This window comes from Thamnophis sirtalis, unplaced genomic scaffold, assembly GCF_051295495.1.
Source record: "Thamnophis sirtalis isolate CommonGarterSnake01/CBP01778 unplaced genomic scaffold, rThaSir2_p1.2 scaffold_5, whole genome shotgun sequence".
Lineage (NCBI taxonomy): Eukaryota > Metazoa > Chordata > Lepidosauria > Squamata > Natricidae > Thamnophis > Thamnophis sirtalis.
In genome coordinates, this window is record NW_028261385.1 from 118,147,607 (window position 1) to 118,172,514 (window position 24,908).

At 36.1% G+C, this 24,908-nt stretch overlaps 1 protein-coding gene across 4 annotated transcripts in view; it reads right to left on the reverse strand.

Moving 5' to 3' along the window:
• Nucleotides 1-24,908, reverse strand: part of RUNX2 (RUNX family transcription factor 2) — a 161,764-nt gene that overhangs the window by 75,261 nt on the left and 61,595 nt on the right. For 2 of the 4 annotated variants that reach the window (XM_087716746.1, XM_087716744.1), the window contains one exon: nucleotides 15,353-15,514. The exons of the other annotated variants lie outside the window; for them this stretch is intronic. In XM_087716746.1, the coding sequence (XP_087572872.1) occupies nucleotides 15,353-15,514 (162 nt within the window). The remainder of the gene's footprint in view (nucleotides 1-15,352; nucleotides 15,515-24,908) is intronic. 4 annotated transcript variants of the gene reach the window in all.

A 24,908-nucleotide genomic window follows, 5' to 3' on the forward strand; every position in this document is an offset into this window, starting at 1 on the left:
TGGCCATGTGAAGCTTACAAAAACATTATTCATATGGGACCCTTTTAGGTCCCTTCTATTATTTCCATGTATTTATGGCAATTGGGACACATTATAAACCAGAGACTTGGAAAATACTCAATATCTTGTATTGCACTGTGATGTCTAGAGATACATCAGGACTGTAGTCTATATTGGTCAGGAGACATTAGGTTCCACCCCAAAATCTCCTCCCATATTTCTGTCTTTTTAAACTGAACCAATCTCAAATGGCAGGTTTTATAAGAAAAGGATGAGACGTATCTTTTTGCTTGCTAAGGGAAAAAACCTCAAAGGAGATGATTACTATAAGAGGGCTGGGGGAGAGAGTAAGATAAACAGGTCCAGCCCTCAGTCTCCGTGTCTGATTGTGAACCCTACCTCAGGGGTGTCAAACTCACATGATCAAGGCGGCATCATGTAATGTATCAGGAGTTTTCCCCCTTCATTAAACTGGATGTGGGCATGGTCAGCGCATGACGCACCTGGCCCACAGGCTGGGAGTTTGACAGCCCTACCCTAGCTGATTTGTGTTACAAAAAATCAATTGGGAGACATTGTTAAATGAGGAACATATGCTAGAATTGGTTATTTCTAATTTAATGAAAAGAAGGACTAGGGTTGACATGATAGCAGTGTTTTAAAATTTGAGGGGCTACCACAAAAAAGAGGGGTTCAACCTATTCTCCAACCTATCTGAAGGCAGGACAAGAAACAATGGATGGAAACTAATCAAAGAGAGAACCAACCTAGGACTTAGGAGAAATTTCCTGACAGCTAGAATTGTCATTTAGAATCAGTGTAATGGCTTGCCTTCAGAAGTTGTGGGTGCTCCATCACTGGAGGTTTTTAAGAAGAGATTGGACAACCATTTGTCTGAAATGGTATAAGGTTTCCTACTTGAGTGGGGAGTTGGACTAGAAGCCCTCCGAGGTCTCTTCCAACTCTATAATTCTGTTCTGTTATTCTGTCAACATAGCAACTTGATAAACATTTAATATTAAACTACACAACAGCTTGTTTTGCAGTTAGTGTGATTGAAGCTTAGCACCATGTAGAAATTGAATGAATTGTTGAGTAAATTGTGATAAAAAAATCACATCTAAGAAATATGCATGTAGTAGGCCAATGTGCAAGAATGATAATGTGGAATTAGCCAGTTCTCCTAATACAATACTCTCCTAAAATATTGCCTCTTTACTGAAATCCACAAAGGAGCTTTGATAGCAATGTTGGATCTGATTTAGCTTTCTGTGTGTTTCTGTATCTTGCTCCCATAACCTTTGAAGTTATTAACATATATTTACATACTTTGTATTAATTAACTCTACATCAGATAGTCAATATTAATCAACAGGTAGATTTTAATCACCATTAGCATCTTTTTCTAATACCATTTCCCAAAGTAAGTAGACACATCTAGATGAATGTAAATAAATGCTTCTTATTTATAAAGAACCAGATGGTGAACAAGCAATTGTTACTCTAAATAGAGACTTTACCTTGAGAATGCTTCTGTGAGACCAGTTTTGTATCTATAGTAAATAGCTAAGAAGTATACAGTTATTTTCATTTGAATTTTGATTTATAGCTATCTATCCTCAAGATAACAATTTCCTAGTTCGATAGTAGATTTAATACAATTGTTATTGTTTTGTGGATATAAAAGGCCTAAAATGAATTGGGAATAAACAATAGGCCTTTCCTGTTTTATACCTAATACTATTTAGCATTTTAAACTTGACTGTAATGCTACTTTCTACACATGCACTAACACACACAGAAAGTGTAGTCTGCAAATGTCATCTGACATTTTTATTGTCTCTACTACCTTTCAGTAGTATTTTTTTCCCCTGAAAACATTTTATATTTTGGATACTATACAAGGAGTCTAAGTGGAAAAGAAGGGAAAATAGCCTTTTCCAGCTTGGAAACCATTATTAGCAATCATATAACATAATGAAAGTGCTAAAACAATGCAGCTACTCCTACAGGCAACCAACCAACCATTATGTTACTGTTATAATTTAGACTTGGTGTTGTTAAAAATGCAAGTGGTTTGAAGTTAAACGTAATCCTGTTATCTTTCATTCCAGGGTAGCAACCTATTCCTCATTAAATAAGAAGATGCATAGAAAACAAGCCTCATTATTCAAAAGATAAGCACTTCATGTTGTTAGCAATCATCGATAGTCCTTCACCCACAATCAGACATGGACATAGTAGTCTAGGATTTAGAGTAGCAAAGAAGACAGTCCAGCAAGGGCTTTGTGGATTACAGTATAGTCAATCTCAGTTCAGCCTGGGTCTATATCACAATTCCCACAGTAATAGCAATATTAAAAACATAGATAAGATAGAGAAACAAAGGAGCATTTCAACTTGCAACAAAAAAAAAATACTAGCAGCAAAAGAAAATACATAGAAGTAAACTATTTTCACATGTGCTCCTGGTGTACATCCTCGGTGAATGAATATAAAGTAGAGATCTTATGAAGAGGCCTTCTCTGTTGGAGCAGGTTTAATTTCTGCTAAAGGTTTAATTTCAAGATAAATCCCCCCCCTTTACTTAATAAATTTTTGATCACATTGTTAAGAACAAGGACTTTTTTTTTAATCTTCAGAAAAAAGAAGTAGGCAAAATGAGTAGAAACAATATTTCCCTGTCTCTACAGAAGGAATAGCATTTGATTTCACTAGAAAACGAGGCAGAATATACAACACCAAACACCAGACATTCAGAAACAGACCCGCTTCTAGCTATAATGCAGCACTGCATCTTATCCTAGATATTATAGGACACCTGCTCTGAATCTTCACAATGCAAATTAACATAGGTTAAATCAAGATTTTGAACTGTTGCTGAGTTCCCAGGAATTATGAACCTGAATTCGTACACATATATGAATTTAGGTTCGTAATACAGATAGGCCTCAATTTATGACCACAACTGAGCCCAAAATTTCTGTTTGCCCCATTTTACAACCTTTCTTGCCACAGTAGCTAAGTGAATCACTGAAGTTGTTAAGAAGAATCACTGCTTCAGAAAAGAATAGAAAAGAATTGTCTCTCTTATTTCCTCAGTGAAAAACACTGATTGGAAATGTTTCACTAAATTCCGCTTCAAAGTAGTAATAAATAAAGGAAGTAAAGTATTGTCAACAATAATCAGAAGTGCTATGCTAGAAACTTTTGCAGAAAATGTAATCTATTTCTTTCTTCAAGTTCACTTAAGATTATGGAACATGAATAAAAATGTAAGATAACTCTAGACCCCAAAAAATTAAATAACACCAGAATAAATATGGTAATTGAAACCAAGGAGCAAATCCGCTGTCCAATTGGGAAAATATACAAAGGAAGAAAAAGGGGCTTAGTGATAATCATTAACAGCAACACAAAAGGAGCAACTGGAAGGAAAGAGAAAAAACTAACATTTTGTAAATAATGAAAAAAATGATTAATCATGCTGAATGGTACAGTAAAATGCAGAGGACAAAACTAAACTATTTCTAACATTAATCCTCCAAACGACTATGTAATATATGAATAAAGAAGATTAAAATGTATATATATAGCAACTTGAAAATAGGTTGAGTATCAATTTAAGCACATATTTACAGACCATTGGTAGGAAAGTAAGAAAGGCGAGGAGGTCTGAATTTAATACAATACCATTTGAACACAGAATTGTTTCACTTAAGAATGTGAGAATTATAATCCAAAAATGTAGACCTAAATTCATGAAAATATTAATTTTATTTCACAAATGCAGTTCTAATCTACAATAGAATTATCAGGCATCTTTGCAAAGGAGACAATGAAATTTTCAAAAAAGCAATGGCAATCCACTCATGAATATCTTGCCTGCTAGAGACTAATCCAGGGGGTTGCTAGTGGTCAAAATTAGCTTGAAGTTCTATGCACATGGGTGTGTGCACACACACACACATTTGATATGCTATGTTGTTTTAATTGATTTTATTATGTATGCATTCTACAACTCAGTTCTTTCAGTAGTTCTTTCATTCTATGCCTCTTCAGTGCCTAGTTACAGGATTTATGAATTCTATTACTTTTATGACTCCAATGCAGGAACTGCAGTAAGAGATAGAGACTAAAGCTTTATTTAAGTCCAACTCAAATATTGGTGATTCCGGAGATATATCTATATAGCTTTCTTCCCAACAAGAGTTGTTATTTCTGTGGTTCAATTTCCCCACCCCTATATTTCCCATCTTATTCCATAGACTTCATAATTCCTTAAGAGTACTTTCAACCAAATATTAATCAGGCTCAACTCTGCTTAGCTTTCATACCCAGACATTGTCATGTGCTGCTATGTTGCTGTTTTTTTTAAATTTCAAAGTACTTCAAATGGATTAATATCCCCTTTCCCTCTCTTCTTCCTTTCTCATCTTCTTTTTCTTTTCTTAAGCAGTGGTCTTGTACAGAACAACAAGAGTAAGAATTGTAACTGTGTCCATCCATTGATGGAATGATATCCACAAATTAATCAATTCCCTCTTCAGATATATCCCTTTGTATCTTGTAAAACAGTTATGGAATGATAGGAGAATAATTTGAATAGATCTGGGGCATAGAAAGCATACAGGAAGAGAGAACAGAGGGATTTCCATTGCACAGATGGAAATATATTCATATGAGAATAAATATAGGCCAAAATATCAAATGTGGATGTATTTCTACATTTGAATGCTTTGTGCCCCTGCACAAAACTAGTCTGGGGGCATGAGGAGACAACAAAGATGGAGAAATCTAGGTTGATCTTATCCATATCTATTTTCAAGTTTGTCCTGGACTCAGAATTGAAACAATCTCAAAATTTATTAACTGAATTTCAGAATTAAATTTCTGATGTAATTTCAACATTGATTGAATAAATGAATTCAAGAAAAAATAAGTAAAAATATACGAATTCAATTGCTAGATAGCTATCAGATACAAACCGCCTTCACATATCTATCCATTATTGTTTTATGTTAATGTTATATATCACATTCTGCCAAATGTTAACTGCTACTACGTGTTAGCTGTCATATCTTTTTAATATTCACATTACAATATTTTTAATATCACATACTACTACTTCTGAATATCAGATATCACAATATTCATTCCAAATCCCACCTAATTTTCCAATATTATCGAATACTAGCTGCTAAAGATACTTAGTGAATGCTACTACAAGACTACAATATAGTTTGGACACTTTATTATTGTTTCTGCAAAATCTTACCAAAAAGGCATGCTGAATTGCTAAATATTTAAGAAATATTTGTGTGCCTAGAAAATATTTTGAGAATGTCATCACAGTCATTAGAAAGGAATTTTTGAGACATAAATGCACGGATTTCTAAGGTATGTGTAAAACTATACAAATGCCTTGGGTACATCAAAGAATCCATTATAGGGCAGGTCAAAGGATGGCTTAACAAGTAGAGCAGATAGAAGGCACAAACAAATAAACTTTTTGTTAAATTACAGTAGGCTGTTTGGGATGGTTTGGTTAATCCATTAAAATAACGGCTTACTATAATAGGCATGTGCTTGCAGTCTCTGTGCTCATTTTCTAGCCAGAGTTCAGAAAACCTCGATTTATGCATTTTTCGTTCTCTGCCTTTTATGGAGACACCCAAAGTCAGACTAACAGATTTAGCTTTAACTATGACTAAATAGTAATAAGCCAACTTCAAACCATAATTTGAATGGTTAATTGGGTATTGTAGGCCTGACGGAAGTCTAGGCCAGCATTAGGTTGAAATGTAGTGATATTACCTTTGATCCTGACCTCAATAATATACCATAACTGAAGAAAGTCATCTGAGAAAAAGAAGCCGAATTTTTCTTCTGACTTGTTGATCCTACCTCTCAATCTGGCCACTCTTACCAATTATCCTCATTGAGAAATAGAATTCCAGTAAGAGTTCTTAGAACCCCAATTCTGGGGGTCTCCCACGTTGAACCTCTTATTGATTTTTGTCTCAGAGGCTGGGGTGGTAAGATTTGTTCCTTTTATATGTTTGGAATCAGACTTTTTGTTCTTCCCATTAAGAATTAGCATGTTGTTTACCCAAATGAGAAAAAGGCCAGTTAGGAATAAATCATTACCAAAGCAGTTCAGGCTGTGAGGCCTTATTCCAGTTTAAGTTAATATAATTTTAATGAGCACTTCAGAAAAAGGATATGGTGCTTATGGAAAATGTCTCTAATTAATATCAGACTTCAAATTAGGAATAACAAAAAAGGCAGTATCATTTGGTCTCAAGCTGGAACTCAAGTATATTTTGGCATCATTACTAACTGTTAGCAGCAAGTTCTGAAAACAGATGCAAATCCTGATATGTGTCCTAAATATAAAACATATTGCACAAAAGAGCTCAGATAAAACATATCTATATACTCACACATCGATTGCAGTGTGCTATTTCCTGTGCCAGCAACTAATATATTCCATTTCAGAAAGTTTCACCAATTTTTCCCCTTTGGTTAACCCTCATTAAAAATAGACTGCCCAAGAGTATACAGATTTTTTTCCCGTCATTGAGTTTTCCTACAGTCTTACCTTCCATTAAGGCATCAGGATTATTATACATGTAAAAACTGACATATGTAGCACATAACTGAGAGAGCAATTCTACTTTGAACAATCTCACCCCATTCCTCTTTACTGTGAATTTTTTTAAAAATAAAGGCATAATTTAGTCAAAGAATTTATAGTCAATGCTTAAGTTCAGCTTTTGTAAACAAAAACTGAAAACTTGAAGAAATACCAAGAATATTGGCAAATATGTAGTCCAACAGAAAGCAGGAGAATGGTAGAGTGAGCAAATCCTGCTCCTGAGTGTCTCCCTGTTTGTGTTGATGGCTGCTAGGACTATGCACATCCTTTAAAAGAAATGCTTCAGAACCCTTAAATAAGAGCTTGGGAAAAACAAGGCAAAGTGCTGATGCGGCTATGTGAAGCCATATGAGTCAGTAAGAATATATGACTGCTTTAATAATTCAACAAAAGGTGCTTTGTAAGTGCTTCTCTTTCAGAGGATTTGCATAAGGTGAGTTTTCGCATCAAAAATGGGCCAAATTTTGATTGCACAAAAAAGAGACAATCATACCATTTTCTTAATATCTACTTCCTTATAGCTAGGAAAAGAAAGTTAATACTTCATGTTTCCCTACCACAGCCACTGCAAACTAGAGAATTAATTAATTAATCACACCATCAGCTAAATTTCAGGAGTTCGGTATTGAATTGGAGAAAATGATTTCAAAGGTTGTTTCGGTGCTATTCTCCATAATGCTGAGTTTGGTCCAGAGTAGATATTTTTTGCAAAAAATATATGGGAAAACATGCAAAGGTTTTTCATGTTATTGGCTTCAGTTTCTCACTATGTAAAGTGGCCTTATTCTGGAATTGTATACCAACGGGTGAGTAATGTTGCTCAAGCACCAAACTAGGCATTAAGACTGCAAGACTTTAGTATATTTATTGGACCTCTTGTTTTCCTCTAGAACAGATGCCATCTTTTAAATTTTTCAAACTACCTTGGTCTGATACCTTTGCTAGCAAAAATGTTGAATGTTGAATGTTTATTTTATTTATATGCCGCCCTTTTCCCCCGAAGGGGACTCAGGGCGGCTCACAACTCAAACCAGGGAAGGGGGATACAAACAAAAAATTAAAATGACACAAAACAATACATAATTTAAAACACACGACAGTCATACCATTCGAGACGGGGGCAACAATTCTTTAGCCCCAGGCCTGTCGGAACAGCCAGGTTTTAAGGGCTTTGCGGAAGGCCTGGAGGGTGGTGAGGGTTCGAATCTCCACGGGGAGTTCGTTCCAGAGGGTCGGAGCAGCCACAGAGAAGGCTCTCCTCCGGGTAGTTGCCAGTCGACACTGGCCGGCGGATGGAATTCGGAGGAGGCCTAATCTGTGGGATCTAATCGGTCTAGTGGAGGTAATTGGCAGCAGGCAGTCTCTCAAGTACCCAGGTCCAATACCATGAAAAAGAAAATACTGTACCAATTTGCCAATATATCAAATTACGGTATAATAATGTAGCCTTTACAGATAAAGGTCTGAAAACTAAAGTCTAAAAAAAGAGTACTTTCTATTTGAAAAGTGTAGTATGAGATCACAACATGAACATTCCCCAGGGGAAAAAATGGAATATTAATTAAAATCCCTGTTACAAGCCAATCAAATTAGTAAGTGTAGTTTAATGAATGCTTAAAAAACTCTGCTTCATTATCATCCCCTACTGGGAAAAAAATCGTGTTCAAAACATTTTACTAGTCTTCTTATAGGGCCATTATCATAGGATTTTTGGCTGCTCATTTACCATAGACAAAATTAAATTCAGTTAAATTTAATAGTCATTGTACAACTAGCGCATACTTATTGTTAGTAATGACTAACTTTGGGTGACATTCTGGCTCCAGTAAAATCAACTGCAGAACTTCCATTGATTTTGGTGGGGACATTATTTCTGTTTTAATGTTTACTGGAATGGATTCCATTATCTTCCATAAACTTCCTCCTTGACACATATACAAGGGCTCTAATTGTCCACATGCATCTATAAATTCATAATTTGTTCTTTCTCCCCCACCCCCCACACATGGGGTGAGGGGGGGGAGAGAGAGAATGCAGCAAAAATAAAAATTATATGAAGTACACACTATGGCTGCCAGATGACATTTTTAAGCCTCCAGCTTCATTTAGGAACATCACAAACCAACCTAATGAAATGGATCGATCTTATTCTAGAATATTATTCCACAGATCTTTTTAGTTTAAATAACTCATCTTTTGGCAAATCTCCATCTTTACAAAGTGAAACTTTATCTTTATATATGTCTGCATGTTTGTGTGTGTGTGTGTGTGTGTGTGTGTGTGTGTGTGTGTGTGTATTTTACTTTTTATTTATAAGATTTATCAGTCATTTCACCCCAGAGGCAAAACAAGATGTGTACAAAATCAGTCAGAATACAAAGAAGACTTTTAATTAAATAAGTAAACAATAAAATGTGAATAATAACAGTAATGGTACAGATTTTCCTCTAGCTGTTTAATCACAAAAAAACCAGTTTTAATTCCAGTGTGGTCATTCTTGTCTTGTCCAGTGGGGTAAAAAAGCAGTCACTGGGTTTACCTACCTCAGTTCTCTTCTTTTTATATACCTTCTGATAGGAGAAAATCTTCAACAGGCGCTCCCTATTCCTCCTGGCTGGGTATTCAGAATTTAGTTGCAATAGGTAGGATAGCTAAGATATTCAATACCCAAAATATATATGTAGGTATTAACTAGCACCTTAAACTACACCTGGAAACAGATCAATAACCAATCATAGTAACTGTATTATATGGGGATTGCACACGGGGAGCTGTGTTTCCTGATGATTTTCAAAGGTAACTCATGTATAGTGAATTGTAGTAATCCAGGTGCAAGATCACAGAGGATGAGCAGCTGTCTCCAGAGTGCCCTGTTCTTGGTAAGGTGTAACTGTTGCAGCAGGTAAAGCAGGGCAAATGCCCTTGTTCAGCAGGACCCCCAAATCTAGGAGTGCTTTCAGATTGTGAGCCTGCTGTTTCAGGGAGATGCAGCCCTATCAAGATCTAAGGTTGCTTAGATCTTGATGAGCTGTATCCCAGAATCAGCTGGTTTCTTAACCAACATCTACTCTGTCTTGCTTGGGCTGAATCAGAACCAATTTCTCTCCTTCCAAAATTTGATAGCCTCCAGACTCTGGATCAAGATTTCCATCATATCTCCCATTTGGTCTGGTATAGAGATGTATGGCTAAATATTACTGGTACGTTAATGATGTCCATTCTTGGCAGATAACCTTTTCTAGCAGTTAATGTACATGTTAAACGGTATAAGGGGAGAAACAAGCCCTGGAATACCTCACATTGGCATGCCCAAGAGCTCAACCTACAAACACTGACTATATTCACTTAGGAAGGAGCAGAACCACTGTAAAAAAGTGCTTCCCACTTCCAACTGCTGTAAATGGTCTAGGAACATAGGCTCCTGAAAAGCCTAGCAAGACAAGGATGGTTGCATGCTCACATTCATAGCTTACCACACATCTATAAAAACGGCCAATGTGGCATCCATCCAGAACCACAGCCTGAGTTGTATTAAGCGTCAAAATAATAATCCAATTCTTCCAAACCTCTCCACTTTCTTTACCATCTTCCCCCAACCTTGAGGTTGGAGAGAAGATAACAGCTGTCCGATATATGCAAGCCTTCAACTTCAAGTAAAAGATTAGGCTAAATACAACGATATCTCAATGTTATTAAAGCTAAGGAGGCACCACTCATACTAACAGATGGTTTCAGCTGACTATGGATTTTATACATTAATTGCTCCCAAACCAGAGTTTGCTAAACTCTACAACTCAGACTGTAACCACTGCAGTTACTACACTTTTCAAAGTTGAACAAGCAAACTACATTATAGTTTTAGAATTGTTACTTTTATAATAATTTAGTATAAGCATGAATACCTTTGAATATTAATTACAAAATGGAGAGAAAGAGAGATAATGCACAGATTGCTATGTACAGAGTGTTAAAAAGTGGGCAAACAATAGTGTTGAATTAGCTGAACCTTTTGCAATCTAAAAGCAAACACTTAAGAATCATGTATTGTTCAACATTAAAATAATACATTACTTGGAGTAAATAGGATAGCAAATAAACACTTCTTTGACACTTTCACCCTAGATTGCATGAGGTAATGGAGTATGGAATTGAGACATGGATTGCCATTTCCAGAAAAAAATGTAACCCTAACCTGATCATTATGTTTCCTAAAAGGAAAAAAGAAAGCCTAATTTCCAAATGCAAAAGCATTTCACAGCTTTTTATTGTGCTAGTCAATGTCCAGATATGGCACATAATATAGAGTTTTACTATAAATGCCTTAACCAAACACATTTGCTAACTCACTTGTTAAATACATCTTGCTGTTCCTTTTCCCACAACCTACTTTTGTCTAGCAGAGCCATTAGGATTATCAAGTCAATGGTGAGCAAAGCATACACAATCAAAACCCTCATTTTCTTTCCTAATAAATAAATGAAGATAATAAATAAAGTTAAACAACAAATCTGCAAACAGCTACAGGGAAGCAAAGTTAAAACCAGAAGCCAACACAGATTTATCAAAAAAAAATCATGCCAACCAAATCTTGTTGCTTATTTTTACAAAGTGACTAAATTAGTGGACCAGAGAAATGTTACAAACACAATATACTTGGACTTTAGTAAAGCATTTGATAAAGTAGACTACAACCTACTTGGTAAGATAGAAAAATGTGGGTTAGACAGCATAATCACCAGATGGAGTTATAACTTGCTGACCAAGCACACTCAGCAAGTAGTCTTCAATGGAACTACATCTACATGGAGAGAAGTATGCAGTAGAGTACCTCAAGGTTCTGTCTTAGTCCCAGTACTCTTCAATATCTTCATAAATGATTTAGATGAGGGGATAAAAGGTGAACTCATCAAATTGCAGTCATCACCAAGCTGGCGGGATTAGTCAACACACCAGAAGATAGGCTCAAGATCCAGAAGGATCTTGATAGATGTGAACTGAACCCTATCCAACAAAATAAAATTCAATAATGAGAAAAGTAAGGTTTTACCCTAAGAAAAACCAAATGCACGGGTCTAGAATACTGTAGGTGGTACCTGGCTCAGTAGCAATAACTATGAGGGATCTAGGAGTCCTAATGGGCAGTATTTCAATACGAGCCAGTATGATGCAACTGCCAAAAAAGCTAACACAGTTCTATGCTGCATTAATAGAAAGATAGACTCAAGATCATGTGAAGTATTAGTCCTACTTTATAATGTCGTGTTAAGACCACATATTGCATCCAGATATGGTTACCACTATGTAAAAAAGATGTAGAGGCTCTAGAAAGAGTGCAAAGAAGAGCAACAAAGATGATTAGAGGACTGAAGTTAAAAACATATGAAGAATGGTTTAAGGAATTGGGTATGTCTAGTTCAATGAAAAGAAGAACTACAGGCGACATGATAATAGTCTTCCACTATCTAAATGACTGTCACAAAGAAGAGGAGGTCGACGTATTCGCCAAAGTATTTGAAGACAGAACAAGAAGCAATGGAAGGAAACTAATCAAAGAGAGAAGCAAGCTAGAATGATGGAGAAATTTCCTGACAGCAATAATAATTAACCAGTGGAATCGTTTGGCTTTTGAAGTTATGGGTTCTTCATCACTGGTGGTTTTTAAGAAGAGATTGGACAGTCATTTGTATGAAATTGTATAGAGTCTCCTGCTTGAGCAGGGTGTTGGACTAGAAGACCTCCAAGTTCCTCTGTATTATTCTGCATTCATAAAATATACGCTCAAAACTCGAATAATTTTCCTTCCCAGTTTTGAAAGTTTTATGTTTTTCAAGAGGTGGTGTGAAGAACAGAAATCAAGCAACCAACACAAATAACTGCAATTGGAGCAAAGATGGTCAGGTAGTGGAGTTCAATTCAGAATCTAGGATTGATTATAAGGGAATGAACTGAGTGTGACATGCCGAGTTTTCATGAGAAATAATTGCCAAAGCTCAAAGAGAGTATATTCATATATTGGCAATTCCCGGATAGGAGAACCCAAGTATTTATGACATCTATTGCCCTTTCAAACTTTCTGTTTGCTGTCTGAAACACTAATATAACCCTAATATATCTAGACAGCTATAGACTGTTAAAGATGCCAAGAACATCAGCATGATAAATGTATGATGGTAAATGGTGGGAGGACTTCTTTAAATTCCTTAACCATAAATGTGGCTAGATTCCTTATTTTGCTTGACACTAATAAAGAAAGCCAGATGTTGACATTAATATGTTTAACTCTATTTAACCAATATTAACTGTAAACACTGTTTAGAATAGAAATATGGTTGTGCAATATATCAGAATTAAAGATTCCTGCTGCTTTTGTAAGCATTATGTTATTAGCTACTGGAAGCATAAAGCCTTTCTATTTTGTTCTAATACCAACACTAATATAAATATAGTAGTAAGGAAGTTGATATAGAACACTCTATGACTATTCTTTATAAAAGGATCCTTTAACTCTCTGAATAAGAAAATGCCATCTGAATGGCTTCCTATTATCCTATTCCTATTTATTCCTATTCTCATTAAAACTTAAAGTTAGCAGTCTCTTCCCGGTCTTCCTAATATCTTCAACACTAATCTCCTATTTAAATCTTGTCTTCATGCCTTTCTTCTTTGCTGGTCCTTAGATCAGGATTATCTTTCTTGATATATAACATTTGGCTTTCTGTGTTTTTCCAATTCTGATAATGAAATTCTTTAATTTTCTTCCTTTCCAATTTGCTATTTTTTAGTCACAGCAGGGTATTCCATTTAAATACTTCCCCTGTCCCCGCTGCTTCTTTTTCTATCAATATCTATATTGATATTATTCTATCAATATTATTTTAAAATCATTATATGTTATAAAAGACAAATTGGCAATATGTGTACTATTATTTCAAATTTCAAGATCATTTATTATAGTTCAGTTTAAAAACATCAATAATGATCCACTTTTGGCTGTACTTTTAAATAAAGTATAGCTTGTTCAGTCACCTCAAGGCCACAATTCTCTAACTAAAAGGCTTGTTCTCTTTCTTTGAAAAAAGGGAGGGAAACACATGTTAAGTTTAGTGAAAGAATTTACCTTTTCTTAGAAACTATGAACAAAGGAAGTGCTGTTTTTTCTTTTTCTAATGGGATGAGATGAGGTGAGATGTCCAAGTTCTTTGGCTGTTCCCCATGTGAGACACTTATGCTAGAATGAATACTGACAAGCAAGGGCTCTGGGTCCCAACCTACTGCTTCCCGCAGGTATTTGCCAGTAGCAAAAATCGCACACACAAAAAAATCACTGACTTGACAGTTCAGAAGTAAATGAAGATGGTCTAAAATTAAAATCAGTTGTATGGGTTCTATTTCAATTAAAAGGGAAAAAAAAACACAAGCAGGCTAGCATTTCCAGAAGTCATACATTTGAATCTACTGAATATGGATATGAAGGTAAACATCTGAAGGCAGACTGAATAGCTGAGAATAAAGATGTTGATTCTTATTGCTCTTTCTTTTGAAATATAACAAATTCCCATCCCTAAGATAAAAGAAAAGAAAGAAACCAGACAAATCAAATCCTGTATGACTCCTGGCTGTAGTTCAGCCTGTCAATGATACTATAGATATATTCTATAGACATTCACCTGGCTGAGAGTCAAACAGGTGCACGGAATAATAAAAACTGTGTCTTGCCAACTTGACAAAAAGATGAGGAAAGCAGATCATATGAATTTTTTATGGGTTAAACATAAATCATACTTCAGGCAAGCAGGTCACTAATAACAAACTACAGAGGATGACAATGGAGGACTGGGTTGCAATATAGCAATAAGAATATTTTCCAAGAGAACATATTTTTTTAACAAGTGATCATTTGTTTAGACTTAGTATTGCTGGTGCTCAGCATTACTTTTGTGAAGATTTTCATTCCTTTTTCATTGCTACTATCCTCAACCTATTCCAAGATGGCATTCTATTCTTTAATTTCCTAGCTTCTGAGAGGGATCTTGATTACATGATAAAGTCATTTTCTCTGTCTATTAGCTGTAGAAGAATAAGTGATTCAGCTAAGGAGTTTTTAACAATAATGGGTGGGCAAATTTAGGAAGGGAGGAAGGAAGGGGAGGAGGAGGAGGAGAAGAGGAGGAGGAGGAGGAAGAAGAAGATTAGGAAGAAGAGGAGGAGGAGAAGGAAGAGGAGGAGGAGGAGGAGAAGAGGAGGAGAAGAGGAGGAAGAGGAGATGAAGAAGAGGAGGAGGAGGAGAATTAGGAAGAAGAAGAGGAGGAGAAAGAGGGGAGGAGGAGAAGAGGAGGAGGAGGAGAAGAGGAGGATTAGGAAGAAGTGGAGGAGGAGAAGGAAGAAGAAGAAGAGGAGGGGGAGGAGCAAGAAGAAGAAGAGCAGCTGTTCATATAAATGAGGTAAAGTATTCCTGCTTTTAAAAACAGCATGGAACAGAGCATAGTAAAGCAATGAGATCCTGAGACTTCAATAAATTTTCAGCATTCAAATCACTGCAAAGTGAGACGGTTACCGCACAGAGGAACCGCAACTCTTTTTAGTAATATGTACCTAAAAATAAATATCGTGTCTCCTAAGCACATATGTACTAAGCTGTTCTTGGCTTTCCTAGCTTCCCTCTGAGATAACTAATTCAAACACAGTCTTTACCTGAGAGCCGTCTGGGCACATCGGTGATGGCAGGAAGCCCTGTACCTCGTGTGGAGGACAAGGGAGTTGTGGAATGAATGGATGGTGAAGTCATCTGGCTCAAATATGATGGGTAAGACTGGTCATAGGACCATGGAGGGGATGACTGTGCTTGTCTGGGGTCTAAAAACAAAACAAAAGAGAAAATAATTTAAAATGAAAGACAGGAACAGTTGGTGGAGACAGAAAGTCTAAGTACGATATGTAAGATGGGAACATATGAGAAAAACTCGAAGCACTGGGTCTTTTTCTTCCTTTTTTACTATTCAGAACTGACAACATCAGGCTGACTCCTGAAACTTGAAACTAACAGCATTCATGTAAAATGCAGCCCAGTTTGATTTCAGAGAGGCTTTTGAGGACTGAAGCTGAAAGATATGTCCTATGAAAGACTGATCAAATGCTTTCCAATAAGAAGAATAACTTCCAGATTAAAATTTGATGAAGGAGATAAAGGAAGTTAAATAGCTGCTGTTAAAACAATTGTTACTGATGAAGGTCCAGAAGTTAGGAAATCTGATGTTAAGAATTTTCAAGGACATGGGAAATGGAAGAGCCACAGCAGAAATAAATCTAAAATCAGAGAAGGGACTTCAGGATGCTGGATGATTTTATTTCAGAACTATGGTAACGGTTTTCAGTTCTTTAGACTTTTATTATTCCAAGCTTTATCTGGAAAAAATTATTACTAGTGAAACACATATTAGAATCTTAGATGTTGGAGATAACATAAGCCAAAGTGGAACACATACACACACATACACAACAAATAAACACACATACCAGGAAATATTAAAATACTGCTCTGGGGAACGCAATAGCATAACTAATACTATTCTATAATACTGACTGTATTTATAATAGACACACAGTGAAAAAAAATTCAATTTGCCTTATGACACAAACTTGTCATGGGGCGAGATAATATATTAAAAAGAAAAGGTTCCTATAAAAATTCTTTTATGTATCTTTTAAAACTAGAACTAGTAACAGTTTAATGTAATTTACATTGTTCCTTATCAAACCAAGGGTGTGCACTCTCTCTCTCTCTCCGCTAATTTACATTTTTTGAAGATTCCTTTCTTATTGCTGGAGAATGAATAACTTTCCATTGAAAATGTGATTATATGAAGAACATTGAAACAAAACTTATGTTATGCTAGACATTTATATATAACTTTGCAGGGAGAAGACCTCTTCTCTATAACCCCACTATGGAAACCACAGAATTAGGGATGTAAGCAACAGAAAATCAGACCCTATTGAAATAACTTCCTAATTATAGGAGCAATGTGACAGTGGAACCAATACCTAGAGAGAAGGTATTGGGTTCTCCATTACTGGGGGGATTTAGAACAGATGTTAGCCAACTATCAGGTGTTTGGGGGCTGTTCCAACTCTCTGATTCAATGATTCTAGCCCTTATTACATTGCTAGTTCCTGCTACTAACTTTACAGTGTGTTAGTGAAGATGTCATATTTCCTATTTCCTTCTGTATGTATGTGGTTTGGAAGGGATGGGAAATTAAACTAATTTCAAAAGAGAAATGCCAACTTTAGGAATAAGCAGGAAATCAGAGGTATGCCCATTTGCCAGATTTGAATGCATTTGTAAAGTAAAAAAAGTAGTATTCCTATACAAAAAATATAAGAAGTTAATTTATCCAATAGAACCATTTGATCTATCTAGACTCAATGGTTCCTAAACTAGGGGCAACTTGGATATATCCTGGGCTAATGGAACAATTTGTACTTGCTTGTTTATAATTTGAGAATATAATTGGAGATAGATGCTTATGTAAAACAAGAATATATTGGGGGAGTTATTACATTATCTGAGACTGGGAAAAGGATAGTCATTCATGCCCTCGTCACCTCAAGACTGGATTACTGTAACACGATCTACATGGGGCTGCCCTTGAAGAGCGTTCAAAGACTTCAGTTAGTCCAGATTGCAGCCGTGCGGGCGATTGTGGGTGCACCTAGGTACACCCACATTACACCTATCATCCGCGAGCTGCACTGGCTGCCCATTGGTCTCCGGACACACTTCAAGGTGCTAGTCGTTACTTTTAAAGCCCTGCATGGCATCGGACCTGGGTACCTGAGAGACCGCCTCCTGCCAATTACCTCCCAAAGACCGATTTGATCGCACAGACTTGGCCTTCTCTGGATTCCATCTGCCAGCCAATGCCGGCTGGCGACCCCCGGGGGAGGGCCTTCTCTGTTGCAGCTCCAGCCCTCTGGAACGACCTCCCCGTTGAGATACGGACCCTTACTACCCTCCCAGCCTTCCGTAAAGCTACTAAGTTCTGGCTGTTCTGGCAGGCCTGGGGCTGTTGAAGTATCCAGCCCCACTTTAATTGTGAATGTTGTTGTATTTTAAATTTTCTATTGTCTTATTTATCCCCCTTCCCTTTTTATTGTAAGCCGCCCGGAGTCCTTCGGGAGTGGGCGGCATACAAAACCAATAAACTAAACTAACTAAAGTAAACTAAAGGAGTAATTGCATCAAATAATTTAAGAACCACTAATCTAGATTATATAATCATGTTCAGAACCCAAAGCTTGGTAAATTTAGACTGAAGCCTTTTCTGGACTTACCAAAAGATGCTAGAAACCATGTTTGGAAACTTTTATCCAAGTGCTATGTGTGTCATGTGAAAGTGATACAGTGAGAAAAATCTTATACATTCTTTTAGTATTTGCACAGGATGAGGCACATCAGGAGGTTAGTACAATTACTTGCCAATTCATATTAAAAATGATACGTTGCTTGTTGGTTCCTGACAGTTACTTTGTTTCTCAATCCCACTTCACAGAATAATTTGATCTGAACCAAATAATACCCAACTTTCATTTCCTGACTGGAGAAATAGGCTGGAAAAGAAGTTCCTTATTAACAGTATCAAGCAATGTAGGACTGAAAACAAGAATTTGTTCATCTATGCAAGAGAAATTGCTTTCTGATCCTTCTGGGGGGATATTTGAGCAGCAAACCATTATAATTCCTGGAGCATTTCTATTTATAGAATAACTGTATGTTAATGTAATTTTACCACTGTTTTGCAAATAGAGATCAATTTATAATAATTAGCTGGCAAAAAATTTTTTTCTACTATTTGGGAAATTTATATAATCATAGGAAAATCATTTTTCTCCCCCTCTCTATCTAACATCTCGTAGATTCAGCTTTTTCCCTTCCACTATTCAGACATGATTTGCTTGAAGAATTTTAATAGGTAGGTAGATTTATTATACTTTGGAAAGGATTGTTCTTCATTCTGCAACATACATTATGAGTATGTTTTTCAGAAAGCATTGTTTAGGAACCTAAAAGCATTACTCTGAAAATAAAGGAGGCATTTCCTAAATGCAAGAAAATTATTTTGTTTGCAATTTTTCGGATGAATGTCCTAATTTTACTTCAATGCTAAGGAGCTGCTAATTAAATATAGTAAAATATATCAATACTATAATTCATTTCTTAGCGCGCATTATAAAAGATTTCAGATTGAATTTGTCTGAGACCTGGGGTTGCTTAAGAAAAGCAACCTGATTATTAGCAATACGTTAGAATAGATATCTAAAGAAAGATGCAATCTGATTTTTTTTCCAATTCCAAAGCAGAGTAGGTAGCATACAGATGCTAATAACAAATACAATAAGATAGACAGACAAGAGCTTAAAATCCAAACCTTTTCTAAATCAAGATTCTAGTAAAGGTTGCCAAGCTCAGGTCTAGCTAAAAACTTGTGTGGAGCTCCAAAACTATGTCCAGCTTTAGAGATGATGTTTGATTATTTCTGAAACCTCCCTGTATATATATATAGGACTTATTATATGCACCTTTCCAAGAAAAACTACATTATAAGCTTATGGTATTTGTATTTAGCTGAATTAAAGTAGAGCTCTGGGCTAGCAAAAGAAAAGATAAGGTACAAAAACCAATTATGAAAAAAGATGGCAGAGGTTTTAAGTGTATATTTAAACATTTAAAAGATCTTAGAAAGAAAACAATGATACAAGCTACAACAGGTAAGGCAAGAAACAATGCTTTCAGCTACCAAGGTGCATATTTAGACTGAATTATACAAACAATTATATGTCAGGCCTGCAGTTATATCCCTTTTAGGATCTTTGGCCTGCCACACTCTCTCTTATTTCATTATGCTCATACATTATGTATGAGTGATTCAGAAGAAGGAAGAGGGGCAGTGATAGCAATGGAGGTCTAGGAAAAAGCAAAAGCAATTGCTTCGGAAATCTAGGCATTGCAGTGATAAACATCTCCTGAGCTGGCCTGAAATTTGGAAGATGAAATAGTTTCAAGTCAAACCTAAGATTTAATTATTCTTATCTCAGTTTCTTAATGTAAAACTCTTAATCCCAGTTATAAACATAGCATTTTTACCTATTTCTTACATTGAACTGTGCTTCCCAGATGTCAATAGCAAAGAAAGCTATTTTTTAAAGTCTGTTATGAACAATGAAATATGATTGTGAGTTAAACTTTCTGGAATATTATGGCAAGTAAAACTGAAAAAACCTTTTGCATGCAAAGATTCAAGATTACCTATAACTCTTTAGAATTAGAATAAATAATATTCATATTAGAATTAAATACAAAATGGACAAATCCATGTCATCTACATCTCTCTCTTTCAGTTAATTAACAGAAAAAGTTGCACTTTAATCTCTAAGCAAGATCTCTAAGCGAGATGGATGGATAGATGGATGGATGGATGGATGGATGGATGGGTGGGTGGATGGATGGATGGAAGGAAGGAAGGAAGGGGGGAAAGGAATTAGGTAAACATGTAAAAGTCTTCCAATCAACCCAAAGTCAAACAATTTTCCTGAAAGCACATAAAATCTCCCCATCCATAGCTAAACATGCTTTAGTGATAATGAAGAAGTACAGATAGGCCCAATAACAGAAGCAGATATAAAGCACATTATATTGCAAAATGCAGCACAGAAAGAAAATGCCACCAGTGACGAAGTGGAGAAATTAAAAGAAGGAGGCTTCATATATTTCCTATGGATAGTTGATATGACAAAATCATAATTTACAAAGGTTATTTCTTTATAAAAACCTCACTAGTAGACCATTCAACTTAAATATAAAAAAATAAGAGCAGCTTTTACTGAACCCCAGTGTTACAATGGAAAATAGTTAAATGAAAATTTTATTTCCATTTTAAAGTACTGTTATAAAATTTCGTTCCTTTTCCAGATGCCATAGCATGGTTCTTCCTTCTCTAGCCATTCTCACATCTAAAACGTTATAAGGAGCATCTCTACCTTGCAGCAGGAAAGGACAGCTACTGACTATAATACCTAAATACAAAATGTTAAAACCCATTAAGAAGTTGAGCTTTGGGAAAGAGGTTAAAAATTATAGGCGTGCCCAAAAAGTCAGGCAGAACCGGGGGAAGGAGCTTACTTAGCCTATAAAACTAAGATCTAGATTGGACAGCAGAGGGAGTGTCATAGATATCCATAGGAAAAGCACCTTTTTGAACAGGAACCTGCAGAGGTGACACTGTTAAGGATTTGCACAGAGCCAAGGTGGCGCAGTGGTTAAATGCAGCACTGCAGGCTACTGCTAGATCAGCAGGTCAGCGGTTCAAATCTCACCGGCTCAGGGTTGACTCAGCCTTCCATCCTTCCGAGGTGGGTAAAATGAGGACCCAGATTGTTGGGGGCAATATGCTGACTCTCTGTAAACCGCTTAGAGAGGCCTGAAAGGCCTATGAAGCGGTATATAAGTCACTGCTATTGCTATTGCTATTGTTCCTAGGTCAGCAAAATAGAGCAGTGGTTTACTTAGCATATCAATCACACAGTTATCTAACAATCAACAATCTTGAATATGATAAAAATCAAGTCTATTAAGTACTCATAAACTTGGACTGATTCAAAAATGCGTATTTAATAGATTTGATGTCCTTTTTATTCTTTCTACTCTGTGGGTATTAACTAAGCAATATGAAGATCCTGTATATATTCCAGAAAATAATTATATCTATTAATAGAATAAACCAACAACAAGTATATATTTATATGCTACTTTTAGCAAACATATTGCAAATTCATAATGACACCTATTGGATCCATAATTATGTTTGTTCGTATGTTATTTCTCTCAGACATTTTTCTAAATATAAAATTATTACATGTACAATGACATATTTTTTCTAATCTGCATATTTTCCATGTGCTGACTGACAAGCTAAGTGTTCAGTATAAATATATATTACGAAATAGCAGATACCATAGAAATACAATAAAGAGTATACATTGCTGAAGTATATTTGCATGACATGATGCTATTCTTGAAACCAGGATAATGTAATCACTTATGACTGCATGTTAAAAATGGACTTCTAAGACCATGAAATAATTTGAATTGATAATAAGCATAGTTTCCACCTCAAGGAGCCTGACAAGAGAAAACAAATCCATCAGCAGACTTTGCTGAAAACAAATTTAAAGATCAACTCACCCCCCCCCCAAAAGCCAAACTTGTTCTAATCCAAATTTAAAAAGTTAATACAATCAGATTATTACCACAATGACAATAAACTTTCAATTATATTGTCTACAACTTCTTCACTGAGACTGCATCATTTCCATTGACCAAAATTTTACACTATTAAATTTTTAACTTTATCCTATCTCAAAAATTTGCAATTATATTTTAGAAAGGTATCAGATTAAAAGCAGATTCTGAAATATTGCAACAATTATCTGTTTAACTATGTTAGTATAGAAACTTACAGTTATTGGGGAGGGAATGCAGCAAACACAATATTTTGAACTGACAAATCTTTTATACATGTTTTAAATTTTATTTGGCTCTATGTTTTCTTAAGAAAAAAATATCTTTTAAAATGTTTTATATCCGAATATCAATTTATTATGTATTTAGTTAATTCTGGTAATTTATGCTCAAGTTGAATATTTTGCATTTTCTTATTATGCCTTAGATCTAAATCAAGAGATATAAATAAATTATATGTGTGCGCACATACATGAATGCAAGAAAGAGGCAGTCAGCAACCACTAGAGCAGGGGTGTCAAACTCGGGGCCTGCGGGCCGGATCCATCACCTGCTGGCCCCGGCCCCCACCGGTGTAGTAAAGGGAGTCCTGATATGTCATGTGATGCCGCCATGATGATGCAACTTTGACACGCCTGCACTAGAGTATATTTCTTATATAGAAAATAAAAAAATGTATACAGTATTCTCAGAGAACATAATATATAAATCCTGAAAAGAAAATTAAATGCAATACTTGGATCAACATCTACTTCTCTGATAAAAATATGCAGTTTGATTTGGGATTAAATAATACCTATACTTATGCTTATAATGAATCAATGACCAAATTTCCTAACATGCCAACAATGCATTTCACAACAAGATCAACCTGTGACTCATTAGCGGTGATTGGTTAACTACTAGGATTTTGAAAAAGCCTCTTGGTTTGCTTCCTGTCTGAGAATGCAAAAATTTGGGATTTGCCAGGCACTTTTCAAGCCACAATAGTTGTCTGCTGGGCTGCATTCAAGTTCTGAAGGTATGTCAAATATAAATATGCAGGTATATCTGTTGTGTAATAACATGCATCATAATTTTAGCAGTACTATACATAGAATTAAGTCTCTTTGTTTTCAGTCGGCCTTCTTCCAAGTTTTAAGATATCTTGCAAACACCCGGTCTTCATTCACAGCATAAGATTGTGAATGATCTTACTCAGGGTTAATTGTGGAACTTTAATGTCAGTTTAGAAACTTGGGAGACCCAGGGTTCTAGTCCTGCCTTAAGCAAAAGCCACTGGGTGACCTTGGAGTAGTCACTTTTTCTCAACCCTAAAAAGAAAGCAATAGCAAACCACTTCTGAAAAGCTTTGCCAGGAAAACTGCAAGAGATTTGTCCAGGCACTCTGCAAGAATCTGATGATTAAATGGAAGGAAAATTTGGTATTTGGTATTTATTAATGCTTATAGGCCACCCTTTTCCCTGAGGGGACTCAGGGCGGCTTACACAAAATAAGGGGGGGGTATACAGACAATAGACACAACAATACAAAGAAGTAAAATAGTAAGCAACATTCATTCATCATTCGGGTGGGGACAGTTATCTTTGTCCCCAGGCCTGATGGGCTAGCCAGGTCTTAAGGGCTGTGCGGAAGGTCTGGACGGTGGTGAGGGTACGAATCTCCACGGGGAGATCGTTCCAAAGGGTCGGAGCTACTACTGAAAAGGCTCTCCTCCGCGTAGTTGCCAGTCGGCACTGACTGGCAGATGGAACTCGGAGGAGGCCTAATCTATGTGATCTAATTGGTCGCAGGGAGGTAATTGGCAGGAGGTGGTCTCTCAAGTACGCAGACCCACTACCATGAAGGGCTTTATGAGTGATAAGTAGCACCTTGAAGCGCACTCGGAGATCGACAGGTAGCCAGCGCAGCTCGCGGAGGATAGGTGTTATGTGGGTGAACCGAGGTGCACCCACAATCACTCGCGCGGCTGCGTTCTGGACTAGCTGAAGTCGCCGGATGCTCTTCAAGGGCAGCCCCTAGGGAGGCATTGTGCTAAAAATGCATTTTGATAATTTAGATTAATTAGCTTGGAAAAGTAGTTTTCAAAACTGTATACTTTCAAATAAACATTTTAGCAAATTTGGCACAATCATTTCAAAATCCAGATGATTCTGAGGTATGTTCTGAGGATGTAATATTCAAGTACTACTATTTCCTTCATTCCACTAAGCTGTGACCTAAAGCTTTGTAGAAGAAGATCAGTAGAAGTGGGTGAAGTTGTCATTCAGAAAAGATCACCTAATTTACACATATTCCCATTGAGGAAACTTTCAGGGAACTCCAGATCTTCAGAAAATGGTTGTAAACCATAGTTTCATTATATACTTTCCATTTATATCTTGCCTGAGCATTGTACTACCTTTAAAAATTGCACTGAATCATCCCTATACTAATAAGAAAGGAAGTTCCCCCCCTCTACTAAACTGAACAGTTGAGAACTTATTATAAAGATAAGAAAGGTTTGATTTTAGTACGATTCGTCCTATCATTACAGAGAAGTACTGTAAAACTAGCCTGGGCGCAGTGGAATGTTGTAACCTGACTGCAGATAATTTTATTGAAAGTAGTACTTCTATTATATTATAAAGTGAACTATTTCTTTTCTTTTTTACAAGTAAATCACATTCAGTGCCTAATAGTGCATTGCATTCAGTCTGCTCATGTTCTTCCTATCTGATTGCATCTTCCACTGAATTTTCAGCACTGGACATTTTAAAATCTCACAAAAAACAGTTGGAACTAAAATAAAAACTTTGGAATACAGTGGAAATAATTACTATCCCAGAAAGCCAATGAGTATTTCAACAGAGAATAAGAATTCTTTACAATACAAATTGCTCTTCTTTGCCAAGTAGCATGACCTCTGTCATCTAATCTGGGTGGGATTTATTTACTGCTACTGTTCA